Source organism: Tachysurus fulvidraco, chromosome 3, assembly GCF_022655615.1.
Source record: "Tachysurus fulvidraco isolate hzauxx_2018 chromosome 3, HZAU_PFXX_2.0, whole genome shotgun sequence".
NCBI classification, from domain to species: domain Eukaryota; kingdom Metazoa; phylum Chordata; class Actinopteri; order Siluriformes; family Bagridae; genus Tachysurus; species Tachysurus fulvidraco.
In genome coordinates this window covers 5979429-6001928 of record NC_062520.1, presented here as the reverse complement: position 1 = coordinate 6001928, position 22500 = coordinate 5979429, and the positions used below count along the sequence as shown (strand labels likewise).

Below are 22500 nucleotides of genomic sequence, written 5' to 3'. Positions count from 1 at the left end.
GTCTGTCATGTGGAAGACTACGGCAGTCGTGGTTCAAGTGGCTTTGGGTTGTTGCCCCAGCACTGCCCCTTTTGGGCAACTGAGCAAGGTTCTTAAACCTTTCTGCTTCAGGGGTGCTGTATCGTAGCTGCCCCGTGCTGTGACCCCTTAGTTGGGATATGCAAAGAAAAGAATTCTGTGCTATAATGTATATGTGGTGATAACAAAGGCTTTTATGCCCCAATTTCATTTAAGTTTTTTTTTTTTTTTCACTTATACATAAAATATCCCCGAACAGCACTTTAATTGTATGTAGTTTGCTTGAAAATATGTCATTCTCTGGCAATTTTTAAAGAAATCTGTGTAGTTTGGGATGTTTATTTATATGTGTGTGTGTGTGTGTGTGTGTGTGTGTGTGTGTGTGTGTGTGTGTGTGTGTGTGTGTGTGTGTGTGTGTGTGTGGGTTAACCATGTTGTGCACCTGAACTAAAATCCTAGAGAGGATTTACAGTAAGTTTAAGGTGACTTTAAGGTTGCTATTGAGAGTTTCGCTAATTTATTTATTTCATAAAAGTTTGTATTTTTTTTTTTTTTTTGCATTTGTCTTTATGTAGCCACCTTTGACTTCGATAACAAAAACTGAGAGAAGATAAACAATCTGAAGTGTGTTAGTACATCATTTATTCTGAACATCTTCAGTACACCTTGCTATCGATCCCACAGCTCTCTGGAACTGTACAGGATCAATGAACACGGTTCTTTCGGAAAGATATTTCCTCATGTAGTGTTTTGATGGTGGCAACACTTTTTAACACTCCAAACTTTTCACTGGTCACTCCAGAATTTTCCATAGGATCAAATCTTTAACTCTTGTATGCTTGACATTTAGATTTAATGAGCTCTCATGAACTGTGTCTTTGGGGGTAAATTTACTTAAGAGCTCCCGTCTATCCGGATAAAACGTTGTCATCAGATCTTGTATTGATTTGGTCTCTTTAATGGGACAAGAGACATTGCTTTTTAGTATATCCTAGATAAAACACAATTTTTTTTTATTTCTTTAGTGCTGGATGTAACTCAAGTGATTAATATCAATATTGTAGACATTTAGGTACTTGATACTTGTGTAACCTTTAACTATCGTAAGCCGTGAACATCCTCTACAAAAAGCTTAATGGTGGAGCACGGCCACCGTTCCTATGCTAACAAAGTATGATAAGAGCAAAGGTAGTTTAGCTAGCTAAGATTGAACTAAATTGGTTATTGGCCCAACAAAACAAACAAGTAACATTGTAATAAAAAATCTGTCATCATCATTTATCATCATCATTTGGAGGCGTGACATTGGATAACATCAGTCTGTTATTAGTTACTGTTACATACATAGAACAAGATATGTAGGTAGGCTTAATTTGCTTTAGCTAAGAGAGAGTTTTTTCAGCTTGTTAGCAGGCACACACATGTTGTAGAATAGAAATCCTACTCAGATCATTCACAGATATCCGACACTACCAGGACTCTTAAGTTTTGAAGACAGGCAAGCGTGACATCTCCAACCCCCCAACGATGTATTTGTTTAATTTCCATTTATTCATTTGTGTGTGTGTGTGTGTGTGTGTGTGTGTGTGTGTGTGTGTGTGTGTGTGTGTGAGAGAGAGAGAGAGAGAGAGAGAGAGAGAGAGAGAGAGAGAGAGAGAGAGAGAGAGATTATGACTGGTGCTGTTTATTGTAAGTGTTTGTTGCCTTTTTGGACTCCTTTATCATTTGTAATGTTGCTCCCATTTAAAACAGTTCGGCTCGAGCCCAGACATTTTTAGGGTCATGATTGTTTCGTTTTAAGGTTTTGTTCAAACCGACCATCGAAAATACCCTCACTAATGAATGTTTTTTTTTTTCATTGGTTGTTGAGTTAAATTCCAGATAGTGCTATTTTCTGATTGGCTATTGTGTAGCCTCTTTTTTGATTAGCTGCTAAGTGTCAGGCTCGATTAAGCGGTGCGGACTGATACGTTTTTGGCGCTGCGGAATATTAAATATATGATAAATAGTCAAAAAGTTTTTCTGCGTGAGAAATATGAGGTGGGAGAGTGTGACAAAAGACCCAAATGCGTGACTGTCACACTCAATGTGTGATACTTGACAGCCCTGGGCACTACATTATAGAATTTCCTGGGAATGCAGATTAGTATTATGACCCACCCTAGACGTTGTTAAGGATAACCTACAGTAGCTACCCCACTGTAAAAGGTCTGGCTTGGCCTAGCACCTGCTAACTGCTGTAGTATACTGTACAGGCTACCTGGCTAACACACATGGCTCCTGCAATGCCATCATCCTTATTAGTATGTGTGTTTATGTGTGTGAATGTCCCCACTGGGGTCTAAGCTGCTAATTGTTACATGGAATAGCACAGATTTTTTTGAACAAGAATCTGTCTGTGGTGTGAAGTGTGAAGCATGTGTGTGTGTGTGTGTGTCTGTGTTCATGCAGGTTGGCTGAACATCTGTCCCACAGCCTGGACAAGATTGAGTCACACCCATTTTGTAAATTCATGGACAGAGGCCAGACTATTTTTCAGACGGCTGGGTTTTTCCAGTGGTTGCTGTTCAGACCACAACACACACTTACGCACACACACACACACACACACACACACACACACACACACACACACACACACACACACATACACATGCCTCACACACACATACACATGCCTCACACACACAGCAGTGGACAGATGGTATATCTGAGAGTACACTTATATCCCGCTGAACAAATCACTCTGTTTCATTAGTGGAAGTGGTTCAGACAAAGATGGGCCCGTAAACACGTTTTCTAACACAAATTACTCCAACATTTAATAATAATAATAATAATAATAATAATAATAATAATAATAATAATAATAATGGGAAGGACCTGACTTGATTCTGCAGCAAGAAAATGACTTAATTGTTATTGAACACCGTTCCACCTGTGGAACACTACCGCTAGGGGCTGAAGCTGCATAATTTCATTGTAATTTTTAAGCATTAAATCCTCTAAAAACACGAAAAAACTTATGTTTCTAGTAAAGTTTATACTCTCAATATTTTTTTAAGCCCACGCACAAAGCATAATATGATTCATAGCCGTCATACTCTTAGAAAAAATTTTTGGGAGAAAACTGACCTAGGTGGCGCTAGACCAGTTTTTCCTTACCTTTAGACGCATCCCTTTCTTCACTGGGGTAATATATTCCAAAACAAATATTCCACAAAAATCCACACAGGTCCAAGGAACTGAAATCTGTAAGCCTTTTAATCCAAAACGCTTTGGTCGCGCCGCAAATATTCCGAAAAATTGGAAACAGTGGTGCGCCACCATCTTTGTTTCGGCTCTAACTTCTCATTGGGGTATTCAAAAATTCTAAATTTACGTCATATTTATAGCCCAGGGCGTAACGAATCAAACAAGCCCTCATTTGAGCCAATCGGTGCTTGTATTGCAGAGATAGACGGCTGAGAAGCCAATGAGGTCAGACATCATTTTTGGGAACCCGCCTTTGACTGACAATTACTCCTTCCAATAGCAATGAAATTGGCCGGGACCTATACAGCTCTTTAGCCAATAAGAAGACGATTCCAACGGTATGCCACGACCCGCCTCTCTAATGCTGGCTTCTGCGCGAAAATCGTGCGCGATGGGTTTATTGCGCAATCCTTGAACTTTTCACACTCTCCCAGCTCAGGGTGTCAGGTTACAGGCCTCTTTACACAGCAGAATAGTAGAGAGAGAGGCTGTGCTGGTTTTTGGCCATTTAAACTGAGCATGCAGTCTTTTAATTCAAAGTTATACAGTAAACAAGTAAACAAGAAACACATGACCGGATGGACATGTCCGTAGAAAAATAGTTTTATTGAAGCCATTTTTGGGTCTTTTGACTTGATTTTTTTTTTGGTGAAAGCCAAGACATGTGGCTATGACCCTCAGGTGTTAAATGTTACCTAACATGTTCCAGAGAAATAAGATAAATTAAAAACCTCGGGCGAAAATCAAAATTTTCCATTCTAGCCTCTGTAACTTTGTGTCAGTAAGGCCTAGAATCAATCTGACACTTGTATCTGAAACTAGAGAATCACTTCTTTCCAATGAGACCAGGCTCACCCCTGTGTGTTAAAGTATGTGGGAGCTGTATCACTTTTTGTTTTGTATACAATTTCGTCCGATCGTTCGTGTGCGATAACAGGTTAAAGATAATGAATGTATTATGGGTTCTGTGTTTCAGGACTTTGCAGATGCCGTGTTTCATTTGGTGAGGGAGAAATACAGCGAGCTGATTGGCTGCTCCGCCCTCATGCACGCATGGCACAAAGGCCTGGCGGGCATCGTCATGACAAGAGGTAGGCTCTAATTCTCTGATACGGGGGCAGAAATGTATGATTATAGTTAGACATGTTGGATCGAGGCATGGATGTCTGATATGCAGGTAGGAATCTTTGATACAGACACAGAGATGTCTGATATAGACGCAGTAATGTCTGATATAAAGGCAGGAATGTTTGATACAGAGTAAAGAATGTCTGACATAGAGGCAGGAATGTCTGATACAGAGAAACAAATTTCTGATACAGAGTCAATAATGTCTGAAACAGAGGCAGGAATGTCTAATACACAGGAATGACGGTCTCATATAGAGGCAGGTAAGTGTGATACACAGCCAGGACTGTCTGTCATAGACACAGGGATGTATGATACACAGCCAGGACTGTCTGTCATAGACACAGGGATGTATGATACACAGCCAGGACTGTCTGTCATAGACACAGGGATGTATGATACACAGCCAGGACTGTCTGTCATAGACACAGGGATGTATGATACACAGCCAGGACTGTCTGTCATAGACACAGGGATGTATGATACACACATAGGACTGACTGATATAGACACAGGAACGACTGTCTGATGTAAAGGCAGGAATGTGTGATACACAGCCAGGACTGTCTGTCATAGCATCAAGGATGTGTGATACACAGTTAGGACTGTCTGATGTAGAGGCAGGTATGTGTGATACACAGGTAGGACTGTCTGATGTAGAGGCAGGTATGTGTGATACACAGGTAGGACTGTCTGATGTAGAGGCAGGTATGTGTGATACACAGTTAGGACTGTCTGATGTAGAGGCAGGTATGTGTGATACACAGTTAGGACTGTCTGATGTAAAGGCAGGTATGTGTGATACACAGGTAGGACTGTCTGATGTAGAGGCAGGTATGTGTGATACACAGGTAGGACTGTCTGATGTAGAGGCAGGTAATGTGTGATACACAGTTAGGACTGTCTGATGTAGAGGCAGGTATGTGTGATACACAGGTAGGACTGTCTGATGTAGAGGCAGGTATGTGTGATACACAGTTAGGACTGTCTGATGTAGAGGCAGGTATGTGTGATACACAGTTAGGACTGTCTGATGTAGAGGCAGGTATGTGTGATACACAGGTAGGACTGTCTGATGTAGAGGCAGGTATGTGTGATACACAGGTAGGACTGTCTGATGTAGAGGCAGGTATGTGTGATACACAGGTAGGACTGTCTGATGTAGAGGCAGGTATGTGTGATACACAGGTAGGACTGTCTGATGTAGAGGCAGGTATGTGTGATACACAGGTAGGACTGTCTGATGTAGAGGCAGGTATGTGTGATACACAGGTAGGACTGTCTGATGTAGAGGCAGGTATGTGTGATACACAGGTAGGACTGTCTGATGTAGAGGCAGGTATGTGTGATACACAGGTAGGACTGTTTGATATAGCATCAGGTAATGTGTGATACACAGGTAGGACTGTCTGATGTAGAGGCAGGTATGTGTGATACACAGGTAGGACTGTCTGATGTAGAGGCAGGTATGTGTGATACACAGGTAGGACTGTCTGATGTAGAGGCAGGTATGTGTGATACACAGGTAGGACTGTCTGATGTAGAGGCAGGTATGTGTGATACACAGGTAGGACTGTCTGATGTAGAGGCAGGTATGTGTGATACACAGGTAGGACTGTCTGATGTAGAGGCAGGTATGTGTGATACACAGGTAGGACTGTCTGATGTAGAGGCAGGTATGTGTGATACACAGGTAGGACTGTCTGATGTAGAGGCAGGTATGTGTGATACACAGGTAGGACTGTCTGATGTAGAGGCAGGTATGTGTGATACACAGGTAGGACTGTCTGATGTAGAGGCAGGTATGTGTGATACACAGGTAGGACTGTCTGATGTAGAGGCAGGTATGTGTGATACACAGGTAGGACTGTCTGATGTAGAGGCAGGTATGTGTGATACACAGGTAGGACTGTCTGATGTAGAGGCAGGTATGTGTGATACACAGGTAGGACTGTCTGATGTAGAGGCAGGTATGTGTGATACACAGGTAGGACTGTCTGATGTAGAGGCAGGTATGTGTGATACACAGGTAGGACTGTCTGATGTAGAGGCAGGTATGTGTGATACACAGGTAGGACTGTCTGATGTAGAGGCAGGTATGTGTGATACACAGGTAGGACTGTCTGATGTAGAGGCAGGTATGTGTGATACACAGGTAGGACTGTCTGATGTAGAGGCAGGTATGTGTGATACACAGGTAGGACTGTCTGATGTAGAGGCAGGTATGTGTGATACACAGGTAGGACTGTCTGATGTAGAGGCAGGTATGTGTGATACACAGGTAGGACTGTCTGATGTAGAGGCAGGTATGTGTGATACACAGGTAGGACTGTCTGATGTAGAGGCAGGTATGTGTGATACACAGGTAGGACTGTCTGATGTAGAGGCTGGTAATTTGTGATACACAGGTAGGACTGTCTGAGGTAGAGGCAGGTATGTGTGATAAACATGTATGACTGTCTGATGTAGAGGCAGTATGTGTGATACACAGGTAGGACTGTCTGATGTAGAGGCAGGTATGTGTGATACACAGGTAGGACTGTCTGATGTAGAGGCAGGTATGTGTGATACACAGGTAGGACTGTCTGATGTAGAGGCAGGTATGTGTGATACACAGGTAGGACTGTCTGATGTAGAGGCAGGTATGTGTGATACACAGTTAGGACTGTCTGATGTAGAGGCAGGTATGTGTGATACACAGGTAGGACTGTCTGATGTAGAGGCAGGTATGTGTGATACACAGGTAGGACTGTCTGATGTAGAGGCAGGTATGTGTGATACACAGGTAGGACTGTCTGATGTAGAGGCAGGTATGTGTGATACACAGGTAGGGACTGTATGATGTAGAGGCAGGTATGTGTGATACACAGGTAGGACTGTCTGATGTAGAGGCAGGTATGTGTATACACAGGCAGGACTGTCTGATGTAGAGGCAGGTATGTGTGATACACAGGTAGGACTGTCTGATGTAGAGGCAGGTATGTGTGATACACAGGTAGGACTGTCTGATGTAGAGGCAGGTATGTGTGATACACAGGTAGGACTGTCTGATGTAGAGGCAGGTATGTGTGATACACAGGTAGGACTGTCTGATGTAGAGGCAGGTATGTGTGATACACAGGTAGGACTGTCTGATGTAGAGGCAGGTATGTGTGATACACAGGTAGGACTGTCTGATGTAGAGGCAGGTATGTGTGATACACAGGTAGGACTGTCTGATGTAGAGGCAGGTATGTGTGATACACAGGTAGGACTGTTTGATATAGCATCAGGTAATGTGTGATACACAGGTAGGACTGTCTGATGTAGAGGCAGGTATGTGTGATACACAGGTAGGACTGTTTGATATAGAGGCAGGTATGTGTGATACACAGGTAGGACTGTTTGATATAGAGGCAGGTATGTGTGATACACAGGTAGGACTGTTTGATATAGCATCAGGTAATGTGTGATACACAGGTAGGACTGTCTGATGTAGAGGCAGGTATGTGTGATACACAGGTAGGACTGTCTGATGTAGAGGCAGGTATGTGTGATACACAGGTAGGACTGTCTGATGTAGAGGCAGGTATGTGTGATACACAGTTAGGACTGTCTGATGTAGAGGCAGGTATGTGTGATACACAGTTAGGACTGTCTGATGTAGAGGCAGGTATGTGTGATACACAGGTAGGACTGTCTGATGTAGAGGCAGGTATGTGTGATACACAGGTAGGACTGTCTGATGTAGAGGCAGGTATGTGTGATACACAGGTAGGACTGTCTGATGTAGAGGCAGGTATGTGTGATACACAGGTACTGTAGGACTGTCTGATGTACAGGCAGGTATGTGTGATACACAGGTAGGACTGTCTGATGTAGAGGCAGGTATGTGTGATACACAGGTAGGACTGTCTGATGTAGAGGCAGGTATGTGTGATACACAGGTAGGACTGTCTGATGTAGAGGCAGGTATGTGTGATACACAGGTAGGACTGTCTGATGTAGAGGCAGGTATGTGTGATACACAGGTAGGACTGTCTGATGTAGAGGCAGGTATGTGTGATACACAGGTAGGACTGTCTGATGTAGAGGCAGGTATGTGTGATACACAGGTAGGACTGTCTGATGTAGAGGCAGGTATGTGTGATACACAGGTAGGACTGTCTGATGTAGAGGCAGGTATGTGTGATACACAGGTAGGACTGTCTGATGTACAGGCAGGTATGTGTGATACACAGGTAGGACTGTCTGATGTAGAGGCAGGTATGTGTGATACACAGGTAGGACTGTCTGATGTAGAGGCAGGTATGTGTGATACACAGGTAGGACTGTCTGATGTAGAGGCAGAGATTGCTCCACAAAGCTGTTTATAATCTCTGATACTGAAGTTAACCTGCTCTGGTGTAGGATTGCCACACAGCATAATTTATTATGGTGATATAACCCAGTGAAAAGTGAAGCACTGTTGTAAGACAGGAAATACAGAGCAGGGTCAAACTGAGCTTAGAGATAGCTCACTAACCAATAAATCTTACTTAGGGAACCAGTCCCATGGTGTGATGAACTCTCTAGCTTGTAAAATGTCTGTACCATCCAGATTATTTCCTAACATAACTATTATATATGAGTCTGTAGTTTAGACTCAGACTTTAGATTAAGGAGAGAAAGAGAGCGAGAAGAGAGAGAGAGATAGCAGAGAGCGAGGAGATAGAGAAAAAAAAACAGGAGAAAGAAAGAGGGAGAGAGAGAGAGAGAGAAAGAAAGAGGGAGAGAGAGAGAGAGGAGAGAGGAGAGGAGAGAGAGAAAAGGACAGAGAGAGAGATGAGAGAGAGAAGAGAGAGCGAGGGAAGAAGAGAGAATGGAAAAAAAAAAAAGAAGAGAGAGGAGAGAGAGAGAGAAGGAGAGAGCGAGAGAAGAGCGATAGAGAGAGGGAGAGAGAGAGCGGGAGAGAGACAGAGTAGAGAGAGAGTAGAGATAGGAGATATAGGGTAGAGATCGAGAAAGAGAGAGACGCGAGAGAGAGAGAGAGAGAGAGAAGACTCTCTTCTCTCTTTGGTGTTGCTCAGATAATTGTCGGATGTGTATTAATAAGGCTGTTACTTCAAAGATCAGGCACGGGCAAGCAAAAGGGATGTTGTAGCAGGCTAGCAGACACGCACAAAAACGGACAGAACCACTAGGAGCTCTATCCGCTCATCTCGGATCACCTCGTGTGCTCTCTCGCGTCTTGATCTCTCTCTAGCGATCGCATCTCGTCTAGAGCTCTGCTCGCCTAGAAGCGATCTATCTCTCTGAACTGAACATTCTACTGGACATGCACCAGCAGAATAGTATGCATCTCATCTTTGAACTGCTGTGCGTTTTCTCAATCTCATTCCGCAAAAGGAGCCTTAGTCAAGGTTTCACTGAAGAGCGCACTGGCCCCTTTCATTGAGGTGTTTCATCCAGCAAAGGAAAAAGCAAACCAGACTTGATGTGATCTGAATACTCTCATAAGACCGGGCTGCTGCTGCCGAGCGGATATTGGTTTATGCCCCTCCCGGAACAGACACACGACGATGCCACCACATGATTTTCATACAGATGACGCAATGTTATAGGAGATGGAGCGTATGCGTTACACGGGGACATGCACGTGCAATGTTACGAGCGACTCAAGGTTCAGCTGACACACGGTACAGAGAGTATTGCTTCAGAGTGCTATTAAAACACACAGCTGGTGCCCAGAAACTGTTAATCTATAAGTGTTTATGGTGTGTGGTGTGTGTTGCTCTGTTCTCAGACTGTAATATCTGAAGTAGATAGACTTGACATGCAGAAATGAAAGTGGAGTTCAGGATATTGTATGGAATTTTTCCAAATCGCTCTTCCTTAGTTTTACCCAATCAACTGATTTGTGCTCGGGTTTGTCATGTATGTTTCATTAATTTAGCACCTTATCATTTTTCATAAAATCACTCACCAAATAAAAACATGCAAAAGTGAATAGGACAGGAGCGGCAACGCGACAGTCTCATTTACCCGTTATACCAGTGTACTCCATTCAATCGATTTATTGGATATCGCTTTTAACGATCACATTGTCTCAAAGTCGCGTACCGAAGTATAGAAAAGAATAAAAGTTTTAAAGTGTTTAGTTAAAGCCAAAAATCTATACGAATGATCAAGCTGAGTGGTGATGGTATGGTGAGGAAAAACGCACCTGCGATGCTATGAGGAAGAAACCTTGAGAGGAGGAACAGCCTCAGAAGGGCACCTCATCTCAGTGGGTGCACACTGGACAGGAAATAATGCAGCAATGTCAATAATGTCCTTACGCAACAGTTGCTAGTTGAGTGGAATTTAGCACCAAAAGCCCGCCTGGAACTAACAGGGTGCGGTTGTTTTGTTGTTTTTGTATTTTTGTTTGTCATTTCTGAGTCACCACAAATTTCTTCCGGTCGCGAGTCTCTCAAAGTCCCTGATGAAACGACCGAACACAAAGCCGGACTAACGCAACAAGGTTCAAAGATGGCACCCAGTGACGCGCAAGCCCACTCGTGTTACATTTGCTAGCGAAACGGAAAGCGACACTAGAAACACTTTCCTTGGGTTAATCATCTACAAAGAAAAATGAATGATTTCGGTCTGTGAGTCCTGATCAGACAAGAGTCAGCATGTGGCATTTCAGCGTGTGAGAGGTGTTTTTACCTGGTCATAACCTTGACACTGCAATTTAGTGGTTGAAGTACAAATTTAACATCTGATGACAAAATATACACAAACTTACACGGACCCTTTCCATTGTCGGATAGCTCTCTAGATACAAACAGAGACACACTAGAAAACACTATAAAGTCGTATATTTTAAATCCTATGTCTATAGTTCATATAGACATTCCTTGTGCAGTGAGGACATGACAAAGATGTGGTAAAGGTGCAAATCATTAGGTTCTCCGGTAACCATCTCAACGGATAAGCAAGGAGAATGTCATTCAAGTATAAAACATATAATGCTACTAAAATGTCATTCAAAGCAAACACCCTCGGACGATGCAAGCAAGTTATATCGGATTTAAAACAAAAGGTTAGCTTAACACCAATATATATCCTTATCTGGTGTGCTTTCTGTGGCTTTTTAGCTTTAGCACTCAGAGGTTGTGTGTGTTTTCTCTGAAAGTGTCTAGACCAAAGTATCCTATACCAATATTTACTGTGACATAACTACATCAAATCCAATTTTATCTTGTATGGCTTATATATAAACAATAAAAGACCTGGTAATAACCACATGAACACATTAAAGCATCAGACACAGTAAACAAAGAAACTTGGATCAGAAGAGTTTACTGTAATTAATCTACGTACAACTCTTACTACAGTTACTCATGGAATATATTTGCACAAAGGTGTGATTCAGACATGTGAACCTAACTGAAGGTGTCAGGACTTTTGCTTGGACCTTCTCTGCCGGAATATTAGGGGGCGTTCCGGCAATGTGTTTTGTGTCACGTGTCCCGTCAATATTCACCTGTTAGAAATGGACTCATTATTATGTCTATTTCTTTTTCCCGACGTTGTGTGTAGCTTTGCAGAGTCCTCGTTGTTTTTTTTTTTGTTGTGTGTGTCGGTTTATGTATCATGTTGTGCCAGTTTCTGTGCTCCTGGATTTTTATTCCCTTTCTGTTTCATTTGTTAATATTTTCTTTTTAAACTTGTTATCCCTGTGTTTGGGTCTGCTTTTATCCCCGCATTTCCTGACAGCTGTCAACTCTTGGCTGTATTCTGATCTGAAGTAATTCACAACACAAACAGACCTCTGAGAAAGAACACTGTAACAACAGACTGTAAACATAGATGATGACTATGTGGATGAAGACAGGGGAATTAACAGCATGAACCTTAACCAGGAATTAAGTCAATAATCATTTAATACAAACAGTTTGTTTTTCATGAATTGTTCAAACATTATCAATTTGGTTAAGAAGATGATCAAAATACAGAAACTAGTAAATGACTGTTTGAATAAAATAGATAAACAGCTCCACCTGCTGAGAAAAAATATATAGCTTGACTTTTTGTACAGTCTGTTAGAGTTTTGTGTCACTGTGGGCTGCATGGCACAGTAGTACAGTGCAGAGTCTGATACTGCAGCAGGAAAGATCTCCAGATCTACTTTATTCTCATTTTTACGACTTTTGATGGATAGTCGTGGGTCAAGCTCATGTTTAGTTCTAGTGTCTGTAGATTTATAAATCAGCAGTAGAAACTCTGGTCCTGATTGAGGTTTTTGTCGATACCAGTGGAGATAATCAGCTGATTGATCATATGTGCAGGTCAGTGTGATGTTGCTGCCTTCAACTGAAGATATGATGGTTTGGTCTGTTGTAATGCTGCTGTCAACAGTACCTGCTGTAAAGAGATTAAAACAACATTTCTACTTTCATTGCTTAAGGACTCAACATCTTTTTTTTTGTTAAATGAATCACCATGTTTAGGTAACAGTACAAATCTCAAATTCTGCTGTCAACAGCACCTGCTGTAAAGATATTGTAACATCATAAACATTTCTTTCATTGCTTAAGGACCTGTTTAGGTAAGAGTACAAATCTCCAGCATCTACCTAAAGGTTATATATAATATAAATGACTTACCAATATTTTTGACAACTATCAATACAAAGAAGAATAACATGATTGTTCTGTGTGTCTCTTGCAGTAGATATAAATGTCTGTATCTTTGTGAAACTGTGTAAACTGTATCTCACCACATCTAGCTCCACCTACTGAGGTGTAGTCATGTCAATTCTGACTAGAATTTACTTCTCATGTTACTTCTGACCTCATTTACATTGATTAAATTAAATCTGTTTCTAATCCAGTAATTCACACAAATATTTAATGATTGATTTAATGATTGACTTGTTGCAGTTTATAATTTGTGTTCATTCTCCTAATGTTTTCACATTTTTCTGAATATTCAAAAAACTTTATTTAAAATGCTGAAAAGAATTATCAGCACCATTCCTATCTTCAAAAGGCCTGCAGTCTCATGTATTATATTAATCTTGTGTATGTGTAGTTTTGTGTATAATTTGTGCATACGTATCTATGGATAGAATGTAATATATAAATGTCCTGTGCCTGGGAATGTGTGTATAGTTCCTGACCATGTGTATGCAGAGACCTCTAGTGGTAGAAAAGTGACATTGTAGGTATTATTCTAAGCCGTTCTTCTTCCACTTACTGTAAATCATAGCATAATTTTTTTATTGAGTAAATATTGTTGTTGGTGCTCACAAGGTTCAGACATTTAACACGCGTTTTCTTTAGAAGTACAGGAACTTTTTACTGAAATTAGCTTCTCTTTTTAGATATTCTGTTATGTCTGCAGCAAACAGTAACATAAGCAGTCTAATGGGGAAGTTGTTTAGAATAATTCTTTAACGATTCTAGATGTAAATAAGCACAAGCAGAGCAACAGAAAATGTTTAGGATTTATTAAAATACATTGTGTACAGCTGTGGATATACACGACACATAATAATACTTCAGCTATGTATGATGGTTGTTAACACCGTTAAATCTCATATGCAGTGTGTTTGCTGTATAAGCTGTAAAAGCCAGACAGTCACAGTAATTAACTATGTCTAGTTACTGTAATGTGACCGATAAAGTTACCTCAGTAATAGATGAATAAACATTACAATGAACAATACAAAACTATAAAGGAATTAAGTCTCTCTACATATGTATATGGATGTTTGAATATATGACGTTTTACATGGTTAATTTTTTTACACACATAGACTTGTGTATTAATAAGGCTGTTATCTTCAAAGATCCAGGCACGGGCAAGCTGGGTGTTTGTAGCAGGCTAGCAGACACGCAAAACTTGACAGAAACACTAGGAGCTCTATTCCTCTCTCTCTCACCCTCTTTCTCTCTCTCTCTCTTTCTCTCTCTCTAGCTCTCTCTCTGTCTCTTTCTCTCCGCCTAGCTCTCTCTTTCTCTCTGAACATCTACTGGACATGCACCAGCAGAATATTAATGCATCTCCATCTTTGAACTGCTGCGTTTTCCTCAATCTCATTCCCTCAAAAGGAGCCTTAGTCAAGGTTTCACTGCAGCTCACTGGCCCCTTTATTGAGTTGTTTCATCCAGCAAAGGAAAAAGCAAACAGACTTGAATGTGATTCTGAATAATCTCATTTAAGACCGGGCTGCTGCTGCCGCTCGGATATTTGGTTTTGAACATCAGATGAAGCAATGTTATAGGAGATGGAGCGTATTCGGTTACACTGGGGACATGCCTGACAATGTTACGAGCGACTCAAAGGTTCAGCTGGACACACTGGTACAGAGAGTTATTGCTTCAGTGGGGATGTGATATTAAAAACAACATCTGGTGCCCAGAAACTTTTAATCTATAAAGTTGTTTATGGGTGTGTGGTGTGTTTTCTCTGTTCTCAGAATGTAATATCTGAAGTAATAGAATTGACATTCAGAAATGAAATGGAGTTCAGGTGATATTGTATGGAATTTTTCAAATCGCTCTTCCTTATTTACCATCAACTGATTTGTGCTCGGGTTGTCATGTATGTTTCATTAATTTAGGGCACCTTCATTTTTTCATAAAATCATCCACCAAATACAAACATGCAAAAGTGAATAGGACAGGAAGGGCAACGAAGTCTCATTTTACCCTTTATACCAGTTTACTCAATTCAATTCGATTTATTTGTATATCGCTTTTTAACGATTCACATTGTCTCAAAGTAGCTTTACAGAAGTATAGAAAAAGAATAAAAGTTTTAAAGTTTAAAGCTAAAAATCTATCCCGAATGATCAAGCCTGAGGTGATGGTGGTGAGGAAAAACTCACTGAGATGATATGAGGAAGAAACCTTGAGAGGAACCAGACTCAGAAGGGAACCTCATCCTCATTTGGGTGACACTGGACAGGAAATAATGTCAATGTCAATAATGTCCTTTACGCAACAGTTTATAGTTGAGTGGAATTTAGCACCCAAGCCCTCCTGAGGAACTAACAGGTCGGTGTAATTTCTGAGTTCACCACAAATTTCCTTCCTGTCGAAGTCTTCAAATGTTCCCTGATGAAGACCCGAACACAAAGCTGACTAACGCAACAATGGTTCAAAGATGGCATGACGCGCAGCCCCACTCGTGTTCCATTTTGCTAGCGAAACGGAAATCCGACTTATGAAACATTTTCACTCGGTATAAACAAATGAATGATTTTCTGTCTGTGAGTCTGATCGACAATGAGTCAGCATTGTTGGCTTTCAGTGTGTTTTAGAGGTGTTTTTACCTCTGTTCATAACCTTACACTGAATTTTAGTGGTTGAAGACAAATTTTAAAATCTTATGAACAACATATACACAACTTACACTTGGATCCCTTTCCATTGTCGGCTAGATACAAACAGAAACACTAATAAAACACTATAAATTCTTAAATCTCTGTCTAATTTCATAGACCTTCATTGTGCAGTGAGACATGACAAAGATGTTTAAAGGTGCAAATTCTATTTCTCATGGTCTAAGGAAACATCTCAAATCTGATTGTTCTTTTAATTAAGTAATTAAGTAATTAAGTAAAAACTATTTAATTCACTTATTCTAATACATTTTCATTTCTAAAGAAACAACTTACTCAGTGACGACTTTGCATATGCAATCTTATAATCTTATTAAAAAAACACAGTTTAGCTTAACACAATTTAATTACTTAACACTAATTCTTTCCTGTCGAAGTCTTTAATCTCAGTAATGAATTAAAACTGTCAGGAAATAGCAATGTGTGCATTATTAATCTGTTCTAACATGTTTGTAACATGAATATAGCGTTCAGCGTCAGTTCAGGCAGGCCACATAGTCAAGCTCGGCTATCAGCTGATTGGCAAAAATCTCTAACCCGGCCTATCAGCTGATCTGATTCCTAAGCGCTCAATCGGTCCCTTTCAAACAGGGCGCCCTATTTAAATGCATTTTTAGTCTGTCTGCTTGGCTGTTTCCTCTGCATCCATTCTCCCCTAGCTCCTCCTTCGTTAAACTTTGTGTTTAACTTAATCAGTGTCATTCTGTTGTCACTGATGCAGGATCTGTTCTAAATGGGGGGATTTTGTCTTGCTGCTTTCCCAGTTTTAAATGGGAGATTGTCCCCAGAAGCTGCTGCTGCTGTTCCCTGACTAGCTTTCATGGAGCTCATGAAAAGGATGGGGAATTCAGAACAGAGCCATACCGCCAAATGTAATTTGAACAAGCTTGCAACTAAAAATTTTAATATATGTCTAAAAGAATTGTCTTTATTTTGACTCGAGTGGTCCTGACTGAAATATAACGCACTCATTCTAATAAATGCTCATTTCTAAAGAAACAGCTTGCATGACAGATGACACACAAAAAACACAGGTTTTCTATAAGGAGACTTTTTACAGAAGGAGATTCCAGTGTTAGAGCTTTGTAACAGTCTAGAAGGGGTAATGAATCCCCTGTTGCAGAGCATGTGGGATCCATGTGCAGATTTAATGAAAGTGAAAACACAAATAAAACAATACCAATCGTAATCCAAGGCAAAGCCCAACAAACAGGTAAAGGGTCAAAACCATGAAAGCAGAAAACACACTGGTGAGATAATCCAAAATTGGGCAAGGTAGAAATTGTAGAAGCAAAGGCCCGAATGTGGGTAAAAACTCAGGTAAGGGTTCCATCTTCCGGTTTATAGGGGGTGTAGTAGGTCATGATGTTACACAGCCCCCACTCTAAGTGAGCCCCCACTCTACCCCCAACCTCTAGGTGTTCTCTGTAGAGGTCTACCACGGGGCCTGGATGCAGTTTTATCCGGATATAATCTGTGGAACCTCTCTGTGAGAGCTGAGTGTAGGATATCTGCTGCAGGGACTATGATTGTTCCTCTGGTCTGTATTCTCCCCAATCCATTAGATACTGAAGGTGCCCATCTTTGCATCTAGAGTTCAGTAGGGCCCAAACCCTATAAGAGGGAGAGCTGTCGATAGGAATCTAGAATAGGAGGAGGTTCCTCATGGACGTTTCTCTGGTTTGGGGTTTTATGTATGGGTTTTGGCAGGGAGACGTGGAACTTGGGCTAGTTACAGTAGGTTGGTGGGAGCTGGATTCAGTAAGTTTAAATTCAAATAGCCGATGAAACAAAGGCTGAGTTTGCGACAGGGGAGTTTCAATCTGAGGTTTTGAGCCACACCCGGTCTCCGACTAACCCTAACCACGACTTTGAACGGGTGGTATGGACACCTTCACCTGTTGGCTGGGATTTGTTGTCTCCATATGTCCCACTGGAGGTGAACATGGGCATTTTTCCAGGCATTTTGGCTCCCTTGGATTCAGTAATTTGCGGCCGGGACACTGGATGGTTTACCAGACCTTGGGAACACTACACATTGTAAGCGAATTTTGTGCATACTTGTACCACAGTAGGAACTGACTCCACCGATGTTGTTCGTTGTGGAAGTTAGCGATAGCGACCAATTTCCTATTTGAGCCTTTCCACCTGTTCATTACATTGAGTGTCGTATATAGATTTAAGGCTGATGCTGATGTTCAGGAGGCAGCAGAATGCTCTCCAGACTTGGGAGGTGAAATGTGTTTCCCTGTCTGACACAATCTCCTTAACATGGCTAACATGGGTATAGTTTCCTAAGTTTGCCATGGCGCTGAGAGAGTATTGCTCCAGTCCCATAGCTGGATGTGTTCACATCTACAACGAAGTACTTCAATGCCTGAAAAGTTTTTAGCTTTTCAAAGGCTGACAGAGACTTTGTGCTAAAGGATTCGTCTTGGATTGCCCCGCAGATGGGAGGTGATGGGAGTGCTCACATTTCTCAACTTTGACGTAGAGCTGGTGTTGGGACAGGCATTGAAAAGCAGTCTAAAGATGGCAAATGTGTTGCTCCAAGGTGAGCGAGTAAATAAGGATATCATCAATGTAGGCTATGATGTAGTGGTTCAGCATGTCTTTGAGTATTTTGTTTATGAATTCTTGGACCACAGTTAGCTCCTACAGCATAACAAAGTACTCATAGCGCCCTCTGGTGGTGTGAAAGGCAGTTTTCACCTTCCTAAAAGCGAATGAGGTAATATGCAATTTGTAAATTGGGTTTTGTAAAGATGTGGGTCTCTCTGAGCTGTTCTAGGGATGCAGGAACCATAGGGAGTGCACAGTGATAGAATTTAAGCTTTATTAATCGATGGACGGAGACTGCCAACCTTTCTTTACCCCCCACAAAGGAGAATCCCACTGCTGCAGGGGAATTGAAGGGCAGAATATACCCAGCCGCTAACTCTTCATTGATATATTCCTCCATAGCTTCACTCTTGGGGATAGATAAGGGATATACTCTGCATTTCATTGGCATAGCTTTGGGCAGGATACTATGGCACAATCCCCCAAGCAATGCGGGGGTAATCTCGTGGCTCCTTATCAAAAATCTCCTTGAAATCCTGTTACTCGGCTGGAATTCTATCGGTGGGCTGAGTTTTTAGGCTTTCCACAGAGGAAGGTAGACAGGGGCATACTAGTGGGTTCTGTATGCAGTGTAGAATACAGGCGGAGGACCAGTGGATGAGTTCCTTGTTTCACCATTATATCTGAGGGTCATGTGTGTGTAACCAGGGAAGATGATGGGGATTGAGGGTGATAATATTAAATAAAAGGGAATTTCCTCCCTCCAAATTGGTAAAAAAAAAAAACCTCCTTCAATTGGTTGATTTTTCCTGGCGGTGACACGGAGTGGGGTAATACATGGTAGTATAGGTACTGTAGTTGCAGTTGTTCATCAAGGTGACGATCAATCAGCTTAACAGTGGCTCCAGAGGGCTGGAATACATGTTTCATGAGCAAGATGTAATTGAGCAAGAATAGTCAAATGATTAGAGGCAGAAGACCCACCCAGCGAGAGGGTTTCTCTGGGCATGTGATGCATCTGTGACTAGATTGACCACAATAATAGTCAAACATCAAGACAATTCTGACGTTCCTCCTCTGTGACTTGCATCCTCACAAATCCATGAGTTCCCCCTGTTCAATGTGGGTGGGTTTTATAACCGGTCCATGTAGCCAGTGGTCCAAGAAGGCCTGGTGTCTCACTGCTGATGCATAAGATGGTCATGGTTATGTATTGTGCTAGTGGCATTTTCTTTATCACTGCAGGCCAGCTCTACTTGTAGAGGCTGTTTCCGTTTCTTGGCGTGGTTGCAATAGTCGGGCTGATTTTTTCTCAGTTCATTTAGACACTTGTTGGAATTGTGTTTTCTTTAGGTAGAAGTGGTCTTTGTATTTGTATAGCTGAGCTTCTTCTTGAACTTCTGCTATGCTGCATGTGTAGATACATTAATGATTTGTACGCTTAAGAAAGGATTTAACATATGGCACTAGAGTGGAAGGGGTTAAAACAGAGGACTACAGGAGAAAAAAGTGACAACAGAGATCTCAGTAAATTACACAGTTACTATGTATGTGAAAAGAAGTAAGCAAAAAAGATGTAGGTGGAGACCATACAGCATTGTGTGTGTATGTACAGTATGTATGTGTGTGTAGGTTGGGTCAGTCCTCTCGCATGGTACCGAGGAGTCTGATGGCTTGGAGGAAGAAACTGCACGGCAATTTATATAAACTCAGAAAGGACTTTACTTTACTTATAAGCCAGGACTAAACGAAACTAAATACTTTTTTTCCCTCCTAGCTCTTTCTGTGTTGTGTTATTATTAGTAGCAAAAATGACTGTAAAACACAATAATTCTTAATGCTTCTGGTGATCATGAAGATTAGGACCTCATTTCCTTCTACTTCATTTTCATGCATTTAGTAATGCAACAGCAGCTTATGAAGAATCAACTCAATAGCCTCTTTCAGTTTAATGAGATGTAAACCGTATCACCGCGACTGACCTTTACCTTTCATTTAACTCAGAAGGTAAATAGGCTTCATGCCTTTTTTAAATAAAATAAATAAAATAACATTTTGTCCATTTGTCCCAACAAGATTTGGAGCATGTATGTGTAAGCATGTTGAGTCAGACATCTTTCAATCCAGAGCAAGCAAAATGTTTCCATATGATTTATCTGTGAAATTCATTCAGAAACTGTATGTGTGTGTGTGTGTGTGTGTGTGTGTGTGTGTGTGTGTGTGTGTGTGTGTGTGTGTGTGTGTGTGTGTGTGTGTGTGTGTGTGTGTGTGTGTGTAATGGGGCTAATCAAGCTCAACCAGGATGTGAGATTTCCCCTGGTGGATCTATCGTAGCCAGAATAGATTGCAGAAATGGTCTTTTCTCCGCCTCTGGTGGATTATTACTCCACTTACTCCACACAATTGGAGCTTACAGCAATAATGTCGGACTTGTTGAAGCTGTGAGTAGTGGAAATGAAAATGGAGATTAGCAAATAAAAAAAAAACTGTAAAATATAAACCACTGTATTTTTTTGACTCACTTTCAACGATTCATATCAATGGATTCAATGGTGTGAAGATTTGTTTAAAAAACAATCACCTTTAAGCACTGTAGTAAGTAAGTAACCTTTATTTAACCAGGATTAAAAGCCCCGTTCACACTGCAGGTAAAAGTGGCCCGAATCTGTTTTTTTTTGGAGTCAAATGACCAGGTCAGACTTCTTCAGCAGTAGTGTGAACACTCAAATCTGGCCCAGATCTGATTTTTTTCAAATCAGATTCAGACCACTTCCATATGTGGTCCTGAATCAGACCCAAATCTGATTTTTTCCAATGTGGCCGCAGTGTGAACACCCAAGTAGGATTTGATGCGACTTTTACGTCAATCTACTGTACATCGACATTCGTCACAATTATGCGCCGGCGAGTACGCACACAAACGTGACTACGCCTTCAAAATGGATCAAACAATCAAAAGTTGCTCTCGACATCCGAAAATTTTCAAAACACCGCGTCTCTGTGCTGCCATTACACAAACAATTAGAAGGAAAAGCGAAAATGCTTACTTCCTCCTTAACCTCGCCAACTTTAGCGCAACGGCGTGCTGCGTGTGACGTCATGGTTATCGTTCGTTTGCGCATGCGGATCAGATCGAAACGGCAAACAGTTCACACTGGTATCTGATATAGGCCACATTTTAAAAGGTAATGTGAAAAGCCAAACAAAAAAATCAGATCTGAGCAAAATATCCGAATTGAGCATTGAGATAAAATCTGTGACTCGAATTTAATCGAATTTAATCGAATTTAATCACGAATCACGAAGCCAGAATCAGGGAGGGATTTAAAACATGACCCGAGCGTGTCATTCCACCCCTAATTATGTTGGCTTTGTAGAAGAACATTCTGTTTTCCTATTTAAGCTTAGACAAAAATTTATCAATAGTAACTCCTCCTAGAGCTTTTGAGCCACATGCACCAAATTCGGATATGTTGTAGAACCTGGTCTGAAGTTTTGTTGCTGTTACTTTTCTAAGCGATCCGAGTACCGGTACTTCTGGTACTGAGTTTCAAATTGGCCTTTTTCCCCATTGACTCCCATTATAAACTTTGGAGGTTTATAACTCGGCAAGCTTTCGAACTGTCTACACCGAACTCGGCCAGCTCCTTTAAGGTGATACTCCGAACAAAGCTTTAAATTGGTGTAGTAGTAGTAGCCTTTATTGTCACTGGTCACAGGTACCGTGAAATTAGCCATCAACCTGTCCATACATACAATACATACAATATGACAAAGGGGGGACAGGACAGGAAGACAGGGAATTGAAAAGAAATACAGCATAACATGAGGGAAGGGAGGAGAAAAAAAACAACCCCCAGACTATGCTCCGGTGGGGAGTACAGTGTGGGAACAGGAAAAACACCTCAGCAACATAAGCACATAAACTTGCAACAGGGTAGGGGAGTGGGGGGGTGGAGGTAATCCAGCATAGGCAAGCAGCCATCAGGTCCTGCAGCCTTTATCTTCGGCGCTGGTCACAGACCGGCTTGTCAGACTGGCGGTACAAAGCGGCGAAGGCATGGGATGGGGGGTGGGAGGGGGGAAGTGCATATCTTTATGTGTGTGTGTGTGTGTGTGTGTGTGTGTGTGTGTGTGTGTGTGTGTGTGTGTGTGTGTGTGTATGTATAGGCCTGGAG

At 41.5% G+C, this 22500-nt stretch overlaps 1 protein-coding gene across 1 annotated transcript in view; it reads left to right on the top strand.

Annotated features, from left to right (window-relative positions):
- Positions 1 to 22500, top strand: part of adarb2 (adenosine deaminase RNA specific B2 (inactive)) — a 224763-nt gene that overhangs the window by 168788 nt on the left and 33475 nt on the right. The window contains exon 4 of the mRNA XM_047810758.1: positions 4250 to 4364. Within this exon, the coding sequence (XP_047666714.1) occupies positions 4250 to 4364 (115 nt within the window). The remainder of the gene's footprint in view (positions 1 to 4249; positions 4365 to 22500) is intronic.